At 39.7% G+C, this 25312-nt stretch overlaps 1 protein-coding gene across 1 annotated transcript in view; it reads left to right on the top strand.

The window, feature by feature from the left end:
- Nucleotides 1-2413: 2413 nt before the first annotated feature.
- The window catches only part of LOC102041411 (calcium/calmodulin-dependent 3',5'-cyclic nucleotide phosphodiesterase 1C), a gene marked incomplete at its 5' end in the record, with an annotated part of 54592 nt that continues 31693 nt past the window's right edge, over nucleotides 2414-25312 (top strand). The window contains 4 exons of the mRNA XM_031062177.1: nucleotides 2414-2514; nucleotides 4248-4376; nucleotides 16549-16650; nucleotides 17951-18071. Coding sequence (XP_030918037.1) covers nucleotides 2414-2514; nucleotides 4248-4376; nucleotides 16549-16650; nucleotides 17951-18071 — 453 coding nt within the window. The remainder of the gene's footprint in view (nucleotides 2515-4247; nucleotides 4377-16548; nucleotides 16651-17950; nucleotides 18072-25312) is intronic.

Raw genomic sequence — 25312 nt, 5'->3', positions numbered from 1 at the left:
TTTTTTTTCATTCTGCAAGCAAATACTTGGTATTTAATGCCTTTTACCCTTCGCCATTTCTGACCTACTACCATCACAGAAATTTTGATAAGGTTTTATTCTGGATTGGTTTTGTTAGCCCTTTAGAAATCAAAACCATCCACATTTCCTTGCTCTTTTCATTTTTTGTGACACAGTCCTGCTGGTCTTGATGGCTTTGTTCTTTAAAAATTAGCTTTCTGTTTCCATGATGAAATCTACCACAAAGCAGTGAATTGTAAAGCCAGTACTTTGATGGAGATTGCATCCATTCTCTTCAGGCTCTTTGCTGTCTTGTTTGCTTTGTCTTGCAAGGTTGTGGCAGGAGAAAAGGGACTAAGAGTTTCCAGCTACTTCCCTTGTGTTACTCACAAGCCTATTTTGACTTTGTTCTACTTACACTGCTTTATTTATTACCAAAAATTAACATCTGTAATTCCAGTTTTATTCTGGGTGATCTTCCTGGAATGCAGTTATGATACTTAATACTGCTAATAAAAGATACTGCTAATAATAAGATTTACTGCACCATATTTGAAAACCTTCCTTACCAAAATTGTTTAACAAGAGATGCTTTGGTAAGGTATGCAAGTCAGCACTTTCCTTGTATGTGCCTTAAGAGACAAGGTAGGAAACCTCAAACACTAAGACACATTGCATTAGTGATGCTGTAAGACTTGGGTCATGAGATCTTGTTAGTGTGGAAATCATCAGATGCTGTCTAGATGGTCTAAAGTGGATGTGTTGGACTAGCTGAAGGTGTCTTGAATGAGTTCTGCAACCATAATACAGACTTGCTCTGGCTGTTTCTGAGCACCTGTGCCCTGATTTTTTTCTATCATTTGCAGTCTCTCCTTTTGGGAAATGGCAGACCCCTGTGGGCAATGAAAGTCCAGATCTAGACATGTAGCCTGGAAACCTTAGTTCCATTTGCAGTTGCTGGGAGTTGTTGCTTGAAAGTTGAAATAATGTTCTTACTCATTTGGCAATCATTCCTTATTCACATGTCACACCTGGAAACAAAATTGAACAGACTTCTCCACCATCAGTGCTCTCCAGTCATATCCTGGATCAGTTGTGTAGATATGAGAAAACAGTGAAGTTTCTGTTTCTGATCATTTCTTGCACACCTCACCATCCTCTCTCCCTTGCTATTAAAAAAAAACAAAAATAAGCAAACAAACAACAACAACAATGACAACAAAAAAAACAAACCAAAACCCACCAAACAAAAAGAAACAACCCAAACCCAAGAACTATCTTGATTATGGTCAGTAGCATTGTGCAAATTATCTTTTCAAAAACATCTACATCTTTAATGTAAGGGGATCTTTAATACTGAGACTTGCTCCATTCTTCACTGGTTATGCAGAGATGACTGTGAAACACAGATAAAGAGCTAGACAGGTTGCTGTGTGCAGTCCCACTGTTACCTGTGCTTCCCAGCACATGCTTAACATATTAGTGGTGGCCCCTGAGCTCTAGGAGATATCTAGAATAGATTTTGGATGCCTTGGTACCTTTGCTGGGCCTTGAATTAAAAGGTAGTTTGTATATGAATGCCTGTCAAAACATTTGCAAGTTGTCAGTGAGGTGTTACAGAAGTATTTGGCAGTCACTGTGGTAAAGGCTTTACTAAATGCAATACATTTAAGCATTTCATACAAATATTTACAGCATCTACAGTATCTAAAACCTTTGACTCCTTTTCCACCTTTTCAGTGGAAAACCAGACAATAAAATTATTTGACTCAGATACAAATTATTAGAAGCATCTGAATAATTTATAAATCTAAGGCAAAAGTGACTTAAGCATTGTCTAGGGAATTAGGAAAAATTCCACAAACTTCAGGGCTTTCTCAAGTGTTTTAAAAAATGATAAATAAATAACGAGAGGTACATCTTTTGTAGTTATCTTCCTTGTTCTCCTCATGATTCAGTGATTGACAAAGACTTTTGTTTTCTGGAAAATAGTGACATTCTTCTGTATCTGAGTCTCTGCTGCTCAATTAAACTCAACTGAAAATACATACCCTGGTGGTATGCGTTTACCTGCACATATATCATCAAGTTCCCCTTGATGAACCTTGACCTTCTTGAGTTTTCCTCATTTCTCTCCTTGAAACATTGCTCTCTTAGAAGGGCACAGTTCCCCTTGCTCTGCCTTAGACTTTGTTTGCTGTAGTTCAATTTACTTAGATGGAAGCCCAGGACGAGCACTGGTTTGGCCTTTATGTATCAGCCAGAGAAGTTTCCTTTAAAACAGCTGGCAGACTTCAGGGGAAAGGTAATGACATGCAACACTGACTTTCAGCAGAGGATAAATAACTTACTTTAGAAGACAAAAGCCTGAGAAAATGACAACTTACCTGATTGTACTGTAATCTCTTTTCAGCACTGGCTGACAGAGCTGGAGATCTTCGCTATGATTTTTGCAGCTGCCATACATGATTATGAACACACTGGAACCACCAACAATTTTCACATCCAGACAAGGTGAGGCCACTGTAAATCATGATGAAGGGTCAGGAATTAGAGAGAGAAATCTTTGGAGAATAACAGCACAGCCACCTTAGAAAAGTACAGGAACTTCTGCTTTCAAGTGTTGCAGGAGGAAAGTTAACTTTTTCAGGTTACATTTCATTTTCTCTTGTTCAAATATTCACAATGGAATGAATGTATTCTTAATTCCAGAGCACTGTTTCATATTAATAACTAGGAAAAAGAAAGTTCCAAAAATATTTCCATGTAAAGTTTTCAAAGACATAAGGCTGTATAGAGTGATATATTTTGACAAAGTTTTGAAGGAGCTACTGTAATTTTACAGTTTTTCCTCCTTGTTGAATTTGAGGATTCAGACAATATCGGCATAAATCAGGCATTCAGTCATGTTTGTTACATTCATCAGTGAATATTTTCACGTACTATTTTCACTTGAGTGGAAAGCCACACCTGCAGCAAGAGTATATGCTTACCGTTAGCTAATCAGGGAAATACTTTTTTAGAGAATCATAAATTGCTGGAGCATAATTAACTGATCACAACCTAGACAGAGCTATGTATTTTATAAAGCTTTTGGGTTGGTGAAGAGAGGAAAATAAATTAAGATGGCAGCAAAATTCAAAAGTGTGCAAGATTATGAAGTCTCTAGTTTCAGTGATAATTGGACATCCAATGTCTGTGTATAATTTTGACATTAGGAGTGTGCTGGTAGAAATGCCAAAATGTCTAAATGTCCTCAACTGACACTGCACGCTTGGGCATTTTTGAAACACATTGTAATTAAATTAGATTACATGTTTGTAATTAAAATAGATGTCTGTAGTGTGTTAGCTGAATCACGCTGTGCATCAATAATGGTTTCCAGGATAAAGCACACATACACACACTAAAGACTGGGAATGTAGAAAGAAGTCTCTGTCTCTATTCTGGGTGAAGCCACACTACTCTTCTTACAACTTTATGCATACAGGAATTAGGGATCTGCTGTACTTTCCAAATATTTGTAAAAATATTCAAGGAAGAACAGTTGTAATTTAATTTTTCTAACATTGAACATCAGATGGTGTGAAGTGTCAGGGAATAAAAAATATTCACTGCTCTCTGTGAAGGAGATATGAGTTGATAACTATAACAAAACATATCACCTTCTGTTGCTGTTAACTTCTTTGTCTTCAGACCGGTTTACCCATTTATTAATCACAGATCTCTGCTCTGGGGCTTAGCATCAGGCATGAAGTACCTCTGATCCTACTCTGTCCCACTGGCAATTACCTTTCCAGACAGCATAGTCTAGCGCACAGATGTCAGAAATAAGTTGAGTTATATCTTGCTTACAGCCAGTTTGCTGTTCTGGAAGCTGTATTGGGTCACATCTTGCAATTGCTTACTTGGGTACAGTCAGATATTAATATCATAGAGACATCCACAAGAGCTAGGAAAAAGCCTCATGGTTCTACTCTAAGTTTATATATCTCTCACAGCATTCAGTACTTGTTTTCAAGTATGTAACAAGGCAGCTAGGTGAGCCTCATCTGGTGAAATAGATTTTTCAGTGTTCTTTAGATTTCTTTTGCTGAGTAACAGCAATTAACATAGTATTACAAGAACTTTTAAAATGCTCATATCTATTCTATAGACTTAATTGCTGTAGCTGATCAAAGGAAAACTTCTGAGTCTCTTTAGACAGGGAAAAACCAACCTTTCCCATGTTTTCTTTTGAATGCTAGGTCAGACTCAGCCATTCTATATAATGACCGGTCTGTGCTTGAAAATCACCATGTTAGTGCGGCGTATCGTCTTTTGCAAGATGATGAAGAGATGAATATTTTATCTAATCTCTCAAAGGATGATTGGAGGTAAAAATGAGCATGGTGGCTACCTAGGAATATTGGAGCACCATCATAGACTGGTATTACCTTGTTTGAATAGAAATATGCATTATTGTATATTGCATATTAGTCTTTCTATACTACAAGATAAAGAACTTTAAAAGGTGTTTGTCTTGTTTATTCCTGCTTTCAATGTTCACTTCTGATAGTGAGACATACTTTGTGACAATGGGTTGTAGTATACATGGGTTGACTCTCATATAATTATTAAGTATCACAGAGACACTCTTTGTATACATGTAATTGAGTGTAGACCTAGCCTGCTGTTTCTTTGTCCTAAAGTATAAATATAACTTTTATCTAATTTAACACTTCCTGTCTGGAAATTATAAATGGGACTTAAGCAAAACATAATCCAGTCCAGGGAGCATAGATCTACTACATATGCTTAGAAGATTTAAGAAGCTGTAATTTAAAAGAAGCCTCATGAAATATATGATTTATGTGATAAAATGAGCCCATGATTAACTTTATAATAGCCCATGATTAACTTTATAATAGTTCAAAGTGAGTTTTCTCTTTTTCATGAATTTCAAGGGGTGATAATTTAAAAATAGCCTAGTGTGCTAGACAGGAAGAATCCAGCCCCATGGTCTTTTTCATGGGAGAGGAAGCAGCTTATGAAATCCTATGTGACACACAGTGCCTTCTACATATTGTTAAATGTAACATAGTTCTGCATAGTTGTTTAATCTAATTTTAATATAAATGTGAGGAAATAAGCCTGCCTCTGGGGCTGACTTCTACCAAGATGGTCAGTGAAGGGTCTGCTTGCTAATGTGTTAAGCCTGAGTTTCCTATTTATTTCAACTTGTCGACAGTGATTTGATCCTATAGTCAAACACCAGGAATTTACAGTGCTGATTTCAGTCAATGTTATGGAGGAGTGCCCTGAAAATTCTACCATCCAATATATAGAATAGTGTCATGATGGGCAGCAAGAAGGAACAGAAAGAAAATATCTCCACTGCGATGTCAAAAATCTATTTTATGTACATATGGAAATGCCTTGTCAAATATTGGCAGAAAATTACTGCTTCTTTTAATGTTAGCGACGAAACATAAGGAACTAAGTTACTAGAAATATCAGTCTTAGAGCCACTGTCTACAAGGAAAAGCCATGTTTTGTAGTGAAGCAGCTAATTGATTATGCTTCATTGCATAGATACTGACTTTAGGTAAAGACTTTAGCCTGATTTTGAGCTTTAAACTGTTTAAAGTTTTTGATTGAATCAAAGCCAGTTTCAGATATTTCTCATTGATTCTGTAGTGCCAATATGTGTGTTCTGCTGATACAATGTTCTTGGAACCAAATTTCCAAATATTAACCCATCCCTTTAAAAATATTTTGACTGCCTGAGCAAAAATATTCAGTGCTTTGGGTTGCTTATTTGTTCTCTCTCAAGTATGATTTTATAGCTGGTGATCAAACAGCAGTGCTGAAAAATAAAGGACATTGTGTGGAAGTACTGTAATACCAAAACATTGTGATTTCTACGTGCTTTTTCTTTTGACTGCCACTAAAAAATCCCCTAGGCAAACATTTGCGAAGTGCTGTAAACATCAACTGACTTCAGCAAAGACATAAAATGCAAGAAGCCCAGAGCTTCCCCATTCTAAGACTTAAGAGTAGGACCCTCAGTATTGAAAGATTATTTGGGCAACTAATATGCCCAAATTAAACTTCACATTTGTAGACTGATAAATCTCCCTCTGCAAAAGGCCTAAGTGATGTTTTTGGAATATAATTCTTGAGTACCTTTCTGAGCTGAGCCCTGACTCCTTTTTTCACATTACTGGGAAAAGAAGATCTGATGATCTGCAATCCTAGATATCTGTGTGGATTTTACAACTTCTGTATTCTGTCATCTAATTAGGGAACATATTTTCAGGAAAGATACATAGAAAATTGGAGACACATTTCAAAGTTGAAAAATAAATGGCCATGGGTTTTGTAAGGAAAGCAGATGAGAATGGAAGAGAATTTTGGGATATGGTCAAGAAGAGTTGAATGCTTACTTGTGCTTAAACATTTTTTTTTCTTCCATAGAGAAATATGTATATTTCTCTGGTGCTTATTAAATATTAGAAAATTAATTGAGTTGCTGCATTTTGTGAATCCCATTTGTGCAAGTTATAAAACAAAAAAAATCTAACAAAGCCAGATCACAGTGAGCTAAGAAAAACTGCAAATTTAACATGTTTTCCAATATAATGTTACAGATGTCTTTTTTGACACTGTATTTAATTGTTAGTAAGTTCCATACAGTTTATTAAAATCTTTACTGCCAAGTACAAAATAAAAGTAATAATTAAAATAAAGAGGTTGAATAAAGGCTGAATAAAAAGATATCTGCAAAATGTTTAGTTGTTTAGATTTGTATAGGAGTACAACTTCAGGAAGTAACTTTGAATTCAATATTAACTTTCTCAGTAAAGCTGCCTGGTGTTTTGTCCCTCAAATAAATCTGAACCGTCCTTGTCAATCACTTTTATTTGTTTCAAGATTGTGGTGAGAGACTATGATTTTTTTTCTACTGACTTTGATAGTATGTTTTTTTTCATAAGTAATAGTGTGTGAATGGTGGCAGGATCATGTAACATTTTCTTGTAAAATTTTATTCCTATGCACTCAGGATGGGCACATACATATTCTGAGTTTTATACCTTTAGTGAGAATTAGCCAATGATGATATTTTTTCTGATGTAGTGTTTTCCTAATTATTTCTGTAATAATAAAGTTCTGAGACTTTGACTGAACAAAATTAGCCACATAGATCAGTTCAGGAGACATAATTATTATAACTGTGTAGTAAGTTTTCCTGTTTTAGCCTTCTATAAATTCTTGTCACTGTTAGCAGACTTCATTGTCTGTGGGTTTCTGTGTAAGCCAGCTTAGCTTGTTTGCTGTAAAGACTGATAGAGATCAGCATCTTTTAGATTGTGGCTTTTGTTTTCTTCGAGAAGTGGAATTATCCTTTGAATTATCTCAGCTTAGTGAGAAACCTGAAAAAAAATGATGCCACCAGTGGGTACTGTGTAATGGAGTATAGAAGAGAGAAGTGCAAGCTAACAATGTGTAGTGCAGCTCTTGGTATGTCTTTTAGGCCAGTTTCAACAACTGTAGAGTTGCTCACAGTTGGGAACAACATTTTGTGGCTATGATCTGCATTTCTGCAGTTCCTTGATTGCCACGCAGGTGTTGCTTTCAATTCTGAAGCCAGAACTGGATGCTTTTCCCGGAGAAGTGTCTTGGTTAGAGACAATTCATGGGGTGGAGCTTGGGAAACAAGCTACCTTCTTTTTCTGTTTAACCATGCCCCTGTCACCAACAAAGAGAGACAAATGCAAGATATGAGTTGAAAAGTAAATTTGCTAAAATAAACCCAGCCATAATCAAAGTAATTTTTCTAAAATAAAGCCAGCCATAATCAAGATAACAGTAATAACCACTAGATACAAATGTTCTGAATGCTATGGACTCCCGCAAGAACAAAGAAAACAAGATAGCAGAGAAGCCCCTCCCCAATATGGAGACTTTTGTAGAAGACCACATTAGCCAGACGACAAAGACGAGATGGTGGAGAAGATCTGTTCTCCCAACCATGTGACAGAGAGACAGAGCAAAGGAAAAAAAAATAGAAAAGCAGTACAACTGAACCTCCATGATTACAAAATTCCCTCTTGCCCCAAACAACAACGAAGGGGGAACAAGGATAAAAGAAAGGAAACCTGGAGAACTTGGGGAGCTATTCTTGTTCAAAACCACTCAAATTTTACTGAACCATTTTCTCCATACCACCTGACAGGGTTTCTCCTAGTGGTGGCATCTCTGTCAACAGTGGCAACTGGATCTGGGGCAGCAGATGAGTTACAAAGCTGTAACTCATGGAGGAAGAGGGGAGGATCAATTTTCAAGCATGACTGTCCTGCATGGCAGTAGCAAAAACAAAGCTCCCAAAAAAAGGTCCTATTCCAGCTGCAGGGACAGGGATTGCTTGTGGCAACTGTGACCAAAAAGGTTGTTAGGACATTTCCTCCAAAACAGTCTAGGATTGACAAATGCAGTTTCTCAGAGACCTGCACCAGGCAATTTTCCACAGAGTTCAGAGAGAAACTAAAGAATGCTTCTGCTTCTCTCTGCTCTGGCCTAGAGAGTATGCCCCCTGAAACTCTCTTGGCAGCCCACAGAGAAACAAGAAAGAGCTCTGCCTGTGTTCCCCCACTCTTAAAGGGACCCTGGCACCTCCAGTCTCCATGGACCCAAAACACTGGTTCCAGATCCACTTCTGATCCCTCGGTCTTAATGAGACAGTAACACAAACTGCATGGATTGACACAGAGGAATAATAGAATACAATTCACATTTTTTGGGTCACCCACCCAAGACTTTAGCTACTCTTTATTCCATATCATCTATATCATGTCCCAATTAATATATTTTAACTATATATATATATATACATACAAACAACTATATACAAATATAGGTATTGTTTCAGTAGTCACTGATTGTTCCCCCAAGATGCGGATTGAATTCATTTGGTCCATGACTGATCTAATGGGAACAGTTCATTCTCATTGTCCATGTTATTTCCAACATGGAGTGGCATTGCCATTCAGCAACAAATGTTACATATGCAATTCAACACTACAGACTTGGCTCTCGTGCCAAGTCAAATCCCCTCAAGGTACATGACATGTTTCCCTGTCCCTCTGCATTACCCACCATGTGTAACCAGGTCCTCGAGTAAAAACACCCCCATGGCAGGGTTTGAAGTGGGATTAACCCAGACTGTTTTTCCTGACATAGCTCTCATACGCGTCATGAGACAATATCTCCATCTATTGTGCACAGAGGTAATGATTGGGCCAGTTCAGTTAATTGAACCTCTGGTTTTAACTAACCAGATAGATAGTCTTTGCTAAATGCAGATGCCACAGCTTGAAGGTCCCATAAATCATTGCCTTCAGTGTTGTTTTTAACAGTCCATTGCTCTGCTTGACTTTCCCAGCAGCTGGTACAAGTGTCTGTCTATAAGGCTATTTATGAAATGAGTTCCATTGTCTGGAGGAGTGCCGTGTTGCTATAGGGCCTGTTTTTCAAGGCCCAGCACAGTGTACTGGGCAGTGACACGAAGCAATGGGGTACGTCTCCAGCCGTCCAGTGGTAGTTTCTACCATTGTGGGCACATAGCATTTGCCTTGGTGGGTTTGTAGCAGTGTGATGTAATCAATCTGCCAGGCCTCCTCATACCTGTATTCAGACCAATGCCCCCCATACCACAGAGACTTTACCTGCTTGGCCTGCTTGATTGCAGCCCATGTCTCACAATCATGGATTACCTGGGATGTAGTATCTGTGGTCAAACCCACCCCTTGGTCACAAGCCCATTGGTGTGTTGCATCTCTTCTTCCCTAATGACTTGAGGAATTATAGGCCCACCAAGCTAGAAATAACTTACACTTGTGTTGCCAATCTATATTTGCCTGAGACACTTTAATTTTGGCAGCTTGCTCTATCTGTTAATTGCTGTGAATAATTAGCTTGACTCTTAGGCACATATGTATACCTATGATGAACTTTCATGATAATTTTCTCTACCAGGTCAGCAATGCCTTGCCATACTTGAGCAGCCAAGATGGGTTTTCCTCTGTGCTGCCAATTGGTTTTTATCCAACTTTTCAGCCACCCCTATAAAGCGTTTGCTACCAGCTATGAGTCAGTGTAGAGACAGAGTTTTGGCCACTTCTCTCACTCAGTGATATCCATAGCCAGTTAGATGGCTTTCAGCTCTGCAACCTAATTCATCTTGTCTATTGGTAGCTTCCACAACTCACTGTATAGGGCTCCACACAGCTGCTTTCCATTCCTTATTAGACCCTGTGATACAGCAAGAACCATCAGTGGAGAGAGTGTATTGCCTTTCACTCTCTGATAGCTGCTTACAGGGTGGGGTCTCCTCAGCATATGTCACCTACTCATCTTCCTCTTTTAATGATAGTCCCAAATTCTCACCTTCAGGCCAGTTCAGTATGATTTCCAAGAACCCAGGGTGATTAGGATTTCCTGTCTAAGCTTGCTGTGTGATGAGAGCCATCCATTTACTTCATGTAGCATCCGTGGCATGATATGTGGAAGGGACTTCCCGTTTTAATATCCAGCCCTGCACTGGTAGTCAGTGTGTGAGAATGACCAGTGCTTCAGTGGTAATCACTTCTAAGGTGGCTCAAACGTCTTCATAATCTCCTAAGATCACTTTTCCTTTAGGGTGTAGTTGGCCTCATATCCTTTGTATCCCTGAACCCAAAGGTCATCCTCGAGTTTCTCCAGGCACCTTCTGCCAGAGGCTCCAGGAAAGACCATTCTTCCTGGCTGCAGTGTAGAGCATGTTCTTCTCATTCTGTCCCATCCTGTCTGACCCAAGGGCTACTGCATGGGCAATCTGTTCAAAGTACTGTTGTTGTTCCACATGAAATAATTTTTCTTCTGTGTAACAAGGTAGAGAGGGCTTACAATCTGGCTGTACCCTGGGATTTGCATCCCCACAAAATCCATGTTGCCTAGGAAAACTTGTGTTTCCTTCTTGCTGGTCAGAGGAGACATAGTAGCTATGTTGCTAATCCCCTCTTCTGGAATTTGTTGATGTCTGTCTTGGCACGTCACTCCTAGCAACTGAATTTCTTGTGCAGGTCCCTTGACCTTAATTTGTTTGATGGCAAAACCCACTTTGAGGACAATGTGGATTATTTTTTCCCCTTTCTCAAAAACTTCCTGTGCCATTTTATCCCAAAGGATCATGTCATTAATGTACTGTAGATGTTCTGGAGCTTCACCTTTTTCCATGGCAAGTAGTGGGACTCTGCTTTCACCCCTGGGGTCATTGTTTCCAGGTGAAGGGAATGCCCCTCCAAGTGAAAGCAAACTGTAGCCTGCACTCTGCTGTTAAAGGAGTGGAGAAAAATGCATTAGCAATGTCAGTGGTGGCACCACTTTTTTGCCTTGGACCCCAATTCATACTGAAGTTCCGGCATGTCTGACACAGCAATACTCAGTGGGGGTGTGACTTCATTCAGTTCATGATTAGTTGCTGACTGGTCCCTGGATCTCCAGTAATGGATCGTCTTACAGATGGGAATCACAGAGTCTCAGTCAGTGCGGTATTATCAATGGTGCACTGCTTTGGCAGCAGTTGGTACCTGCTCTTCTTCAACCCTCAAGTGTCCTACTGAAGAAAGGTCCTTTAAAAGACTAGGTAAGGTGTTTAATTGTTCAATGTCTTCTGTCTCCACTGCAGCTATCCCAAAAGCCCAACAAAGTCCTTCTGGGTCTTTGAAATAACCACTCCTAAGGTAATCTATACCAAGAATACATGGAGCCTCTGGACCAGTCAAAATATGTTGTTTTTTCCATTCGTTCCCAGTCAAGGTGACCTCAGCTTCTAACATAGTCAACTGCAGAGACCCCATGTTACCCCAGCAACGGAAACAGGTTCTGTCCCCACAATGTCATGATGGCATCAGAGTATATCGAGTGCCAGTGTCAGTCAAAGCTTTGTATTTTTGTGGTTCTGATGCACCAGGATCTGGGATCCACACAATCCAATAGAGACAATTTTCCCATGTCTCTATCAGGCTAGAGGCAGAGCTCCTCTAGTTCTGGCTATCATTCACTCCCCGGGCATACATTCAGGAGGTCCCTTCAAAGATATATGACATGTGATCCTAACTTCTGTTCTGCCCAGGAACACACCCACAGGAAACTGGACCTAAATTAATTCTTGACAAGTTTCCTTTGTTAGTAGTTTCTTCTTTTAGTTTATGTACCCATGCTCCTAAGATGGAACTGGATTTTCCGTCCCATCTTCTCATGTCTTCTCTATATTCACAGAAGAAGAACCATAACTTGCCTCTCCCTAGCTGTGGGATGCCTACTTCAGATAGCAGGGATTCTGATCTGTCCTGGTGAAATGTGAACAAGGCCCTCTCAAAGCTCCTTTCTGAGTTTCTGATGGGCTTTTGATGGCTCTCTGGTAGCTCTCTTCAATCCTCTCTTCCAATTTTCACATACAGTCAGCCAGGTCTTTTTCCAAGGCTGAGACTTTGGCTCAGGTTAGAATGTGGACAGCGTCTTCATGTCTGTAGCCATCTTGTGTCATAGTACTCAGTGTCTCATTTTCCTCATTCCATTGCAGCATTACTAGGAAGTAGGAGTACATTTGTGTCCCAAACTGTGCAAGTTTCAACGACATTAATGTTCTACAGGGTCTGGAATTCTTTTGTGTTCTTCATTATTTGAGAAAGTTATCTCAGTCACAGCCAGTTCTTTCAAGCTTTGGATTCCTTGCTTGGTGGCTTTCCAAAGGCCTTGATGCTGCTGGAGGTGTTCTTGGCAAAGGTATCTCTCCTCAACTATTGCTAAGAGTAACATCCAGAGCTGAGTTTGGGCCTCCTTGCAATCCCCTTGTTGATACCCATATCACACAACAGAAATCCCAAGTGCCTTGCTTCAGTGCCATCCAAAATTGTAGCATCACCTGCAGTGTCCCAGTCCCTTGTTTTCAGGACATATCAGGAGACAGAAGGCAATACAGGCTTTGGAAATCTCCACTGGTGACATAAGGTGTTACCTCTCTGCTGTTTACTAGTTTCCTTTCTCCCTCTGACTCATGCTTCTTTTGTCAAGGCCACAATGCAGACTGAATCTTTAGAGGATTGTCTTTTCTTTGAGTTAGATTTTTACTGTCTTTTAGGAGAGGGAGAGAGAGGATGCAGTTGGGGAGGAGGTACTGAAGAGCACTGTTATTTTCTTTTAATGAAAACCATTGTGGATTGTGGAGATCTCAGGACACTTCTTCCATATTCCTACCATACTTGATGCCATGATGCCACATGACCAGGAGTAAAACAGTAGATCGATTTAGCTCTTAAAGTGCCAATGGAAGCTTCCATTGTCTTCAGGGCTTTTCCTGGGCCTGAGCTGATGCACAAGCTATCGACTTTAATAGAAAATGTTCTGATATGGCCACATTTTTGAATACTTAACGTGATGCATCTGTGACTTTCTCAAGGAGATTAACGCAAGGACATGTCTAAAGCTATCTGTTTGATATAGTAGGGAGATTATAAGGGCATAATCATCTTTCCTTTTTCATCAGCTTGCACTATTTCTTTGTTTCTTGGATACAGTTTTAATTTACTTATGTTTTAATGATATGGACAATTTTTCTGAAGTCACGTTATGGAAGAAATTACTCGTAACAGTCAGTATTTGAATGAATTAACATTTATTTTTCATTAACTTCTTCCTGAATACAAAACTGTGTTTGAATACTATAGAATAAATAGAACAAGATAGTGCACAAATACCTGGGGGATATCTGACTTAACTGTCTCAGTAAGCAACATGGAGAGAGAACTAATTTGCCTGCCTGTTCACCATATGTTATTAATAATATTTATAAAGCGTAAGTATTCAGTGCTATAGTTTGGCCAGTTTTGTAGCAATGTATTGATGTTTAAAAGTAGTGCAGCCTCTTACCTCATTTAGTCTTTGAGTTTGTCAAATATATTCTCTAAAAAAAATCAGAAACTGTTTCAGTTGGCTTGCTTTTCTTCTGATTTTATATACTTTGCTTCTATAATAGAAAGATGTTAGCCCAGACAAAAATCAGATCACTCTGAAAGTATGTAATGTAAAATGTTAACAGGCTTTTGTGCATTATTGGAATAATTAAATATAGTCAAGAGACACTTAAGTGGAAACACATTTTGTGAGATATTTCCAGGGTCTATTTAGCTAGAGCTGCTAGGCAGCATGGAGAGCGCAGCACCATAATCTGTAGTGTAGACTTCGAAGATGATTGCAGAAACAAAGTGCTCAAGATGGTCACAGCACAAATAACAGTTGTGTGTATCCCAGGCTCTAATCTGACTCAGATGCGAAACCAAGACATGGGTAAATATCTATCTTCAATTCTCTCTGTAATGAATTTCAGCATTCTATCAACTTGTTGTCAAATGCACAAACTTATAATCCTCAAGTGTTACATCTTTTGAGATCTCTCATGCATAACCTACAATTTTACCTATTGATTTTCAAAGTCATATGCTGTTGTGATGCCTGTTGTTTGAAGTGACAAATAAGAACTTTTCAGTAGTCAAATCCTTTATTTTTTTACCATTTCAGGAGTATTTTTCATCTCTGTTTCAGAGAAAATGATGATCTGAAATATGTGCAGAGGTCAAAGGATGTGCATGTTCCAGATTTACATTTATGAAAGAGAATGTAGTATCTGTGGGTTTGTAAGCATATGTACATTCTTACACTGCAATTACTGAGTTGTTTGCCTGAATGGAGCCCTTTGTTTTTGTATTCCTACTGCAATAAGCTACACATGAAGTAGCCCATGAAGAGTAGTATGATGGAGATGTAGTCCAGAGGATGCAGTGAAAAGTCTTCTGTTTCCCAGCATTAATTGTTCCCACAGCATTATCACACTATATTCTTGTAGAAGTATATTTCTATGCATTTAGGTTCTTCTCTTTTGGTTGTATTGACAGAGACATTTGCACTTCTGGGAACTGACCAGGACTGGCAAATTAAAAAAAAATTAAAACAAAATTAGTTACTTTTCATCCATCATATAATTATTGGGATGCTGTTAACTATGCAACTGATTGTATTTATGGGTTGGGAAGAGGAGGTGGTTATAGGGGGTGAAGATCAAGGCCAACTGATACCATCAGTGTTGCAGAACTGTGGTGGTGAAGCATCCATTGTATGCCACACATGGGATTAGGTAAGCACAGCAGTCTTGGGCCTGTACACTGTGGTCACCTGGGGCTGGAATTTGAGCACAACTACTATGAGCAAGGGAGGAATCATCAAAATAGACTTCGTGAAACATTCATAAAAAGGACAGTAGTGATTTATTTTTAAATGAGTGCTGACTCATTTCAATCTTCAAAATCTTGAGCTGGTATGCTAAACTTGAGCTGTTTTCCTCTGGTAATCTGTAGAAACTGAATTGAGAGAAAGAGAAAATAAATTTGTATTGTGTGCTAGATCAGAACATTCTGATATTTTAAACTGTTTAGGAACATCCATCCCCTTCTGAGAAATTTCAACTAGGGCCTAAACTACTGTTGTAATACTACTACTAATGGTGATGATGATGATAATTATGATAAGAGTAAAGAAATATGAGAGAGAGAGAAATAACATCCAAGAGAAACAAGTGATGAACAATACCATTGCTCACCTCCTGCTGACTGATGCCTAGTCTGTCACCAAGTAATGATCGCTGGCTCCAGTTTATATATTGGGCATAACATTCTATGATATAGAGTATGCCTTTGGCCAGTTTGGATCAACTGTCCTGGTTATGCTCCCTCCCAGCTTCTTGTGCACCTGCTCACTGTCAGAGTATGGGAAACTCCAAAGACTGTGTTTTGGAGTAAGTACTACTTATCAACAACAAAAATCATCAAGGGTGTTATCAACATTATTCTCATATTAAACCCAAAACACAGCATTTTACTAGTTAAGAAGAAAATCAACTCTAGTCCAGAAAAAAAAACAGGACAGCAAGTTTGCTTTACAAAATCTCATACAGGAATATTTTGAATTAATAATAGCAGGGAAGTAGTGCAGGCTCTCAAAGGTCTTTATTTCATATATGCATCATATCTACTAGGCAATTTTTTTAATGTGGTGATTTTCCACCATATGACTCAACTTTAAACATGCATATTGACCAGTTGAATCAAGGTACCTGATTCTGAGGCTTTAAACAGTCTTTTCCCTTCCTTCTAAGAATGCCCTAGAGAAGAAAACAATTTAGGAAGTTTGTGCTTAATTGAAAAAGGAATACTAATACCAATGTGCTCTTCAGAAAACATCTAATATTTTTCTTACCAAAGATTAGCCACCTGGCTTCATTTTCATAACTCCAATTTCTATGTTTGTGCAGAAAATCCTTCATCCTCTTCCCCATCCCTGAAACAGGAATGAAGAGTTACATACAAAAGCATTACTGCCAATAATTTGCAGATAACAAAAGAGACTGGAGTGTGTCTGATGGTGGTTTTTGTGCTTCTCTTTCCTTGCTGCCCTCACTCTGATGCTATCCAAAAGGGAATTTAGAGCTCTAGTCATTGAGATGGTGTTGGCTACTGATATGTCCTGTCACTTCCAGCAAATCAAAGCTATGAAGAATGCTTTGCAGCAACCAGAAGGGTGAGTCATTTCACAACATAGTCCAGTTAGGGGGCTGCATTTCAGCTGGTGCTTTGCCAGCGTGCTTAACTTTAAAAGCACCTCTCCAGAGGCCCTCTCTTTCTTTGATATCTACAGCAATTTTCTTTCTGCTGGTGAACTTTGAATTAATTCACTTATGAAGGGATGGGCACATGCCTACATGCACATCTATATTCTGTGCTGGTGGCCCAAAACTTTCAAATGTCACCATTGTTGGGACCAGCCTCATTGGGCATTTCCCTGGTGGGTAACATCAAGGACATGATTCATTAGAGTAACCTCTATAATTGAGTATGACTTAGGTTATAAGACCTGCAGAACATAACTTGCACTTTGCCCTTATGCAGATGGTATCAGCTGTCACCCCCAAAAGGGACCTCCTTCATAAACAGAGAACAGATGAAAACTTGAGATCCACTGAGGGAAGGACTGGAAAATAACAGATGGAGCCGTATGGGGAAAGCCTTTACTTCTTCCCAGTATGCCACTGGGAGCTGTAGTATTTTGTTCACAGCTTTTCCCCAAAAATTCCTTCTACATTGCCTTGAGTGATGGTCAGTTATTCACCCTGGACACAGTTATACTAGAATTATACCTGTATCAGAATTATATCTATATCAGTATTATACCTGTATCAGAGCAGGGTATTGGTAGCCATCTGATCCCCTCAAAAGCTACCACTCCTTCAACCATTTTGGATAGCCAAAAAGCAGAATTTAAAAATGAGAGCACCCATACCAAGAAAGCATTATTTACTGGGTTCATGGGCTAGCCTCTTAGGTTATGGTCGTCAGAAATCACCAGTACTTTTTCTGTGAAATCAGGATTCCCTTCTGTACTCATACTAGTTTTCTATCAGAGAAAAATTTATCAGTTATTGTCTAGATTTGTCAGAGCCCCAGACATCCCCACTGTTCATTACAGTGGGGTGATAGGGACCATTTTCTCTTCTAAGCTGCATAAAATACAGCACTGATTAAATGGGGAGCACAGCAGCTCTTCAAGACTGCTAGTGCGGACAAGCAAGCCTGTAAAGTTTCTGAGCAAGGCTGAGCAATATTTCTTTTTGCGTTTCTTAGTATCTCTTTTAAACCAGGAATCATGTATGTTGGAGAAATAAGACAGTCTTTCAGAGTTGTCTGATTTTATGATCAAAGAAACCACTTCACAAATATCCTGGCTAAAGATTATAATTACCTTATTTTCCTGTAGATAAGATTTTTGTCATTCTTCCCTGCAAGAGCAGACAATTAATTTTTTTGATCCTTTGGGTTTTCAGAATTGACAAGCCAAAAGCCTTATCGCTGTTATTACATACAGCAGATATCAGTCATCCAGCCAAGGCCTGGGATCTCCATCATCGCTGGACCATGTCTCTGCTAGAGGAATTCTTCAGACAGGTAAAGCTAGAGAAGTTCTTTTCTTTTCTGCAGCTGAGAGGGAGTGTGTAGGATTGGGTAAGGAAGTAGGAAAATATTAACATGGATATGTTTCTTTTTCTCTGATGTTTTTAAGAACCTCCCAAATGGTATGGAGCTTTCTCCTCTAGCACAATTAGCACTGGCTATTATGCCTCTTAGGCATAGGAAGCTAGTGTCTGATACATTCCCTATAGATTTAAACATTACCTACATAGTAGAAATTCTAATTTGGGAAGCTAATAAGCCTTTCAAATTAGGAAAAGGTGGAATATATGTCACTCAGCTCTAGAACCATAAAACCATGTTTGTGTAGCTGTATTTTAGAGAACTCTACTCACATTGTTGCAATGGATGTGAAAAAGGCCTACTTTGCCCTTACTTTAAAAGAAGTGAACTGATCAAAATTATAGTTCATAGTGGATCACCTGTTGACAGACCCACAAATCTAGACAAATCATTGAGCTCTGTGTGATGGTTATAAGGTTCTCAAGTGATTAATAAAAACTATTTAAAGAATTAAAGAAAAATAAGTAAAAGCAAACAGAGCACTTAAGGAGTGTATAGGATACTTTTCTCCAGTGTGAATTGCTAACCTAAGCAGTGCTAGCACTTAAGTGCTTATTTTCTCTGCAAAGTCCAATAACTTCATGCTCTATAGTAAATCTAAATGCAAAAGGGAAAAATATGACTTCTTTAAAAGCTCAGACAATTTTAAAAAATGGTATCTGTTTTTAAAGATGCTGCAGTAATCCCTGTTTTAACAAGGATATTGAAAAAATTTGCTTTGAAATTATTCCTTTGGTTTGTTTCTCAAACCAAGAATTGTTTTACTGGGTGGAAGCAGTTAGCTCATACCTGCAATTGATTCTGTCTTGCCACACAGGAGGTTCATGCATGTAGGAAGATGTTAACATGAATTTTAGGGAAAATCTGTGCATATTTATGCTTTTCTAGCTCGAAGTTTTACTAGATGTGATAAAATACATGACTGCCAAAGACTTAGGAGGAAATTAAGATTACCTCACTTTAGGATGTGAGACCACAAAACCTCCAAGTTTTGATTTATTTTACACATGTAATGAAGACAATATATTATTTTATATGTTTTAAAGAGTATTTTAATTTCAGCCAACAAATTCTACCCTAATTTAGTAGATAGATTTATTTTATTTTTTAGATAATGCTATATATAAAACTCATATTCTAATTCCAAATTCAGATGCAGTAATAATTTCCTCTTCAGGAAAACCATTAAGCTTACCATGAAGCATAGACTTGTGTTCGTTGAAGTTATTGAGTACTAATATTAGAAGAAAAACACACATCTCAGAAATTGCTGTCCTAGTTCTGGCCATGACAGAGTTACTTTTTGCAGCAGACAAGAAGTGGCATGGCTAGGACCTGGAGATTATTCTATCTCACTTCATTTTCCAGGGATGAAGGAAGGGCTGTTTTATGAGTTGGGGTGGTGTTCAGTGAGCATTTGCACGTGAATCACTTCCTCTCTCTTGAACTTTCTTATCTCATTGCTGTTTCCAGTAGATTAGTGTTATTTCAATTGCTAATCTTTACCTTTGTGCCTCCAATTGTCCTTTCCAGCCCACTGCAGGGGGAGGGGAAGGGAAAGGGGAAGAGAGGAGTAAGTGAGCAGTGAGCAGTGAGCAGTGTGCAGTCATGGTTTGGAGTTTTTTGGTGGGAGTACTAAATTTAAGGATACCATTCTTAAACTGAAACAGCCTAGTTTGGCACCCACTGTGGGACTCAAAGAATTGAGATAACAACAGATGTGGTCCCAGAGTGTTGGAAACAAATTTGATCTAGGCATTAAGTTTACTATGTATGGAGTGATCACAGTGTTGCTTGATCTGTTCACAACGTTGTGGTACCTAACCCTGGTAGTGAAGCCATCAAACTGGGATCCCTGTCCTGGGGTGTAGGCATTGATAAAGGGATTGGGAAGAGAACAGAAACTCTTAGCCTCTGGAGCAACTCCCATCAAGTGTGAGAGAAAGGTATTAATTCTTGCAAGTATGTTCTAGTAGTGTGATCAAGCAGGGGGAAAGCTGTGGAGAAATGTATCTAGTACCTGAAAGAATTATCTGCACTACTGGTAACCTAATTCAAGTAACAAGCAGTCCCTTGCAGACTCAGACCAGGTCCAGCTTACACAATCCATGTGGCAGAAGTTTGTATGCAGCACACCATTGTTGTACACAAGCTCATTAGCATTGATATCAATGAAGGAAAGATAATAAAGAGGGCTTCAGGTGACTACACTACTACGGCAATATAAAATAATTTTTTTTCCTTCCTGAGTGTGGACAGACTGGAAAAATTCAAGCATGTTAGAGGGGAAATGTCCTATGTCCCTCCAGTATGGGCCACAGTCTCTCCTATTGGAAACATGCACTCACTGGCTCGAGAGAAAAGGCACACACCATGAGATAACCTGCAGTTTTACTTGACCCCAGAGAAGACATGAGGAAGTGGGATGGAAAACCCACCCCTACCCTAGCAGCACAAGTGTGTGAATTGAGAGGAATGACAACTACCACAGAAAATTCTTCAAGCATAAGTGCTGCTCCAGTTTCCAGTGGGCTAGTTGTCAGACACAATGGAATGGAATCCATTCTTCTGATCCTCTTGAAAGGACATCCAGTTCACATTTACAAGACATGAACAATGACTACTATGACTAGAACTAGAGGGACTCTGCCTCCAGCAGGAGGAAAGGGACAACCTGAACAATTGGACTGTATGGATCTGATGGCTTTGTGCATCAGACCTGCAAGAGTATAAGGCTTTAGTTGACACTGGCACACCTGTACCTTGATGCCATCAAGATCTATAGGGACATGTTATAAATGATCAACAAGAAAGCCAAATTAATAAATGCAAAAGATTTTATTTTCACGACTGAAAATACGGTCCTTGGAAGCCACAGTCAAAGAGACAGCATCGAGCCTGGGATTGACGCTGGGTGAACCTAGATCCGACTTCTGTTCGCATCAGATCTCCCTCTGCTCACGAATGCCATCTCCAGTGGGGCTGTTTTATAAAGTTTTTTATGCCTGAGACAGAGGTGCTCCAATTTCTTTTGTTACCCTGCATATGTATGAATTTTCTAAAATTTTACTGTGCAGGGCTGGACAATTGTTGTTTTCTGGGTAGTGGCGGGTGCTGATCATGTCAGCGGAAGTCCTGTATTCAGATGTATGTTTCTTGAAGACTTTGGTTATCTTGATTGATGGTATCTATCAAGCGCTGATAGTCCCTGGGTGTTCCCTGATGGTTCCTGGGGAAGCCCATCTTCGTGCCAGTCACGTTCTTTTATTAGTTAACGAGGCATTCTTCTCCTGCTGCCACCAGGAGTTTCGTAACCTCAGTGCGGTAATCTGTCTCCAGGTTGTCCGTGGTCAGAGGTGCATTGGATGTTAAATTTATTTTACAATTTTTATTTTTATACTGTTTCCCCCTAAGCATGAATTACTTTACACTATATATTACAGACAGAATCTATCTCTGTGTCTGTGGTGACAGGGGGATCCCAACAGATGAATGTACTGGAAACAAAAGGCAGAAATACCCCATTCTGATTGGCCCAGAGGTCCTGAGTGTCCTTTGCATAGATTCACTCAGGAGAGGGCATTTCAAGGGCCCAAGAGGGCATTGTTGGGATTTTGGGATAGCTTCTGTGGAGACAGAGGAAATTAGACAGCTGAACACCTTGCCTGGTCTCTCAGAGGACCCTTCTGCTGTGGTACTGCAGAGGGTCAAAGAGCAACAGGTACTGATCCCTACCACAACAGTGCATCATCAACAATACTGAACTAACTGGGACTCCGTGACCCTCATTCATGAGATGATTCATGAACTGGAGAGACAGGGAGTAGTCAGCAAGGTTCACTCACTCTTTAATAGCCCCATATGGCCAGTGCATAAGTCCAGTGGAGACTGACAGTGGACTATTGTATCCTGAACACAGTCACACCAGCACTGAGAGCTGCTGTGATGGATATGTTGGAATTTAAGGATGATCTGGAGTCCAAGACAGCAAGATGGTGCCATCATGTACATTACTAATGTGTTTTTTTCCATTTCTTTGTCAAGAGAATGCAGGCCACAGTTTGCTTTTACCTGGAGGGGTGTCCCCTACACCTGAAACTGATGACCCCAGGAGTGGAAGAACAGCCCCACTATTTGCCATGGACTGATTCATTCTAAACTTCAAGAGAGTGGGGCTCCAGAACACTTGCAGCATGTTGATGACATTATTGTATGGTGCAACACAACAGAGAGAGTTTTTTGGAAAAAGGAATATAATCCACATCCTACTGAAGGTCAATTCTGCCATAAAGCAAAGTCAAGGGACCTACCCAGGAACATCAGGTTTTAGGAGTAAAATAGCAAGATGGATATCATCAGATTCCAGTGGATATGGTCAAAAACATAGCAGCTATGCCCCCACCAGCCAGCAAGAGGGAAACACAAGCTTCCCTCAGTACTGCGGATTTTAGAAGGATGGATATTCTGCATTACAATCAGATTGTAAACTCTCTCTAACAAATGACCCAGAAGAAGAAACATTTTAAGTGGGGGCCTGAACAGCAACAAGATTTGTAACAAATTAAACAGGAGATTCCTTGGGAGCAATAGGCCCCGTTAGGGCAGGACAAAATGTGAAAAATGTGCTGTACACTGCAGCCAGGAATCATGATCCTTCCTGAATCTCTGGCTAAAGGTACCCTGGGAGACTTGAAGAAAACCCCTGTGATTCTGGAGTCTGGAATACAAAAGATATGTGGCCTGTTACACCTCAACTGAAAAAGAGCTACTGGCAATTTATGAAGAAGGAGTTCTAACTGCTTCAGAAGTGATTGTCACTGAAGTACAGCTCTTCGTGGCACCCTAATAGTCTGTTTTAGGCTGGATATTGAAAAGGAAAGTGCTCTTCACACATTCAGATGCATGCTAAGTGGTCTGTGCTGATCACTCAGAAAGCTCAAATAGAAACCCCTAATTGCCCAGGGATATTGGCCTGAAGGCAAAACCACAGATCACGAATTGGCCTCAAGGCAAAAAGTTTAGACTATTATCATCATTGGAGAAGGAAAAGATGACATGTGCTGAGGAGCTCCCACCATATATAATCAGCTACCAGAAAATGAAAAGTGATATGCACTCTTTACTGATGGCTGTTTTGTAGGAATATACTGAAAATCAAAAGCTATTGTATGAAGTTCTATGTGATGAGTTGCAGCAATTAGACAAAGTGGATCTAGGCAGCAGAGTTGTTAGATGTCCAGCTGGCTTTAGATTTTTCTGAATTGGACAAATGGCCAGCACTCTACCTCTACACTGATTTGTGGATGGTAACAAATGCTCTGTGGGGTTGGCCCACAGACCAATGGAAAAAGACCAGTTGGCTGTGTGGAGTAAACCCATCTGGACTGCTGAAATGTGGCAAGACACTGCTGCCTGGCTTGTAAAACTAAGTCATGTAGATGTAAGTGTACCCAAGAATCAGGTTGCTGAAGAGCAATGCAACAATGGATGAATGGATTGAGCTGCCAAGATTAAAATGTCTCAGGTGGATCTGGATTAGCAGAATAAGGATGAATTATTTCTGGCTCAGTGGGCCCATGATACCTCAGGTTATCAAGGATGAGATGCAACAGGGAGGAGATGGGCTTGTAACTGAGGGTGGACTTAACCATGGATCCTATCTCTCAGGTTATCTGCAACTGTGAAATATGCACTGCAGTCAAGGAGGCCAAGTGCGTAAAGCCTCTGTGGTATGGGGGACAATGGTTGAAATATAAATATGGGGAGGCCAGGGAGATTGTTTACAATACACTCGCTCAAACCCATCAAGTAGTATGTACTTACAGTAGTGAAAACAACCACTGGAGATGTGCGCACTGCCTGTAATGCCATCCTGGACCTTGAAAAACAAGTTCTGTGGCAACATGACAACCCAGAAAGAATTGAGTCAGACAACAGGACTAATTTTCAAAATCACCTCATAGACACCTGGCCCAGAAATCATGGTATGGAGTGGGTGTATCATATTCACTATCATGCACCAGCCTCTGGGAATATTGAATGGTAAAACAGGCTGTTAAAAAACATGTAGAAAACAATAGGTGGCAGAATATTCAAGCATTAGGATCTACATTTTGTGGAGGCCATCTAGTTAGTCGATACTAGAGGCCCCACTAATTGAGCTCCTCCTGTGCAATTAAAACCTCCACATACCATATAAGGGGGCAAAGTCACTGTGGTGCATATGAGGAATATGTTTGGAAAGAAGTTTGGCTTAGCCCTGCTTCAAGCAAATGTGGGATTGTTTTGCTGAAGGATCTGGGTGCACTTGATGTGTAATGCAGAATGATAGAGAAACACTACCTTGAAGGGATTTGATTTCTGGGTGAGAACAGTCTGTAATGTTGAATTGTATGATACTGTCTGCTGAATGATACTGCCACTGTATGCCATAAGCACCATGAACAGTGGATATGGACTGCTCCAGATACATCAGTTGTGAGCTCCTGATGTAGCTTGCACACACCCAACAGAACACCAGCCCTCCTGCCCTTGAAGACATCTAGGATGGATAGAATCGACAGTCATGGACTAAATAAACTCAACAGATGTCTTGGAGGGATGGCCATTGACTACAAAAATTATAATAGTGCTTGTAAACACATACAGATATATATATTTTCTCAAAAACTATATAAATATATAGTTGGAAAGTGCAAGATCTGGGCATAATGCAAATGGTATAGAATAAGGAGTGGGTACTGTTCTGGTTCGAACAGGACAGGGTAATTTTTACAGCAGCCAGAGAAGGCATGGCTAGGACCTGGAGGTTATTCTATACCACTTCACATAATTTTCCTGAGATGGGGTAAGGGCTTTCTTCTGGGTTGGTAGATAGTGTGGCAGCAGTCAGGTTGGGCCCCATGCTGAGCATCTGCATGTGAATCACTTGCTGTTCTCTTGTACAATTTTGCTATTCATATTGTTGCGATTACGGTTTGTTTTCATACCTCATTGCTGTTTCCAAGAGCTTGTTCTTAAGTCTGTATCTTTTTTATGCCTTCAATTCTCCTTTCCAACCTTTCACTGCAGAGGGAGTGGAATGGGTAATAGGGAGTGAGCAAGTAGTGAGTTTTGAGGTTTTCAGTGGGAGCACTAAATTGGAGAATACTGTC

The sequence above is a fragment of the Geospiza fortis genome, unplaced genomic scaffold, assembly GCF_000277835.1.
Source record: "Geospiza fortis unplaced genomic scaffold, GeoFor_1.0 scaffold108, whole genome shotgun sequence".
Classification (NCBI taxonomy): domain Eukaryota; kingdom Metazoa; phylum Chordata; class Aves; order Passeriformes; family Thraupidae; genus Geospiza; species Geospiza fortis.
Note: the sequence above shows the minus strand (reverse complement) of the source record. Positions and strands in the feature narration are given on the sequence as shown.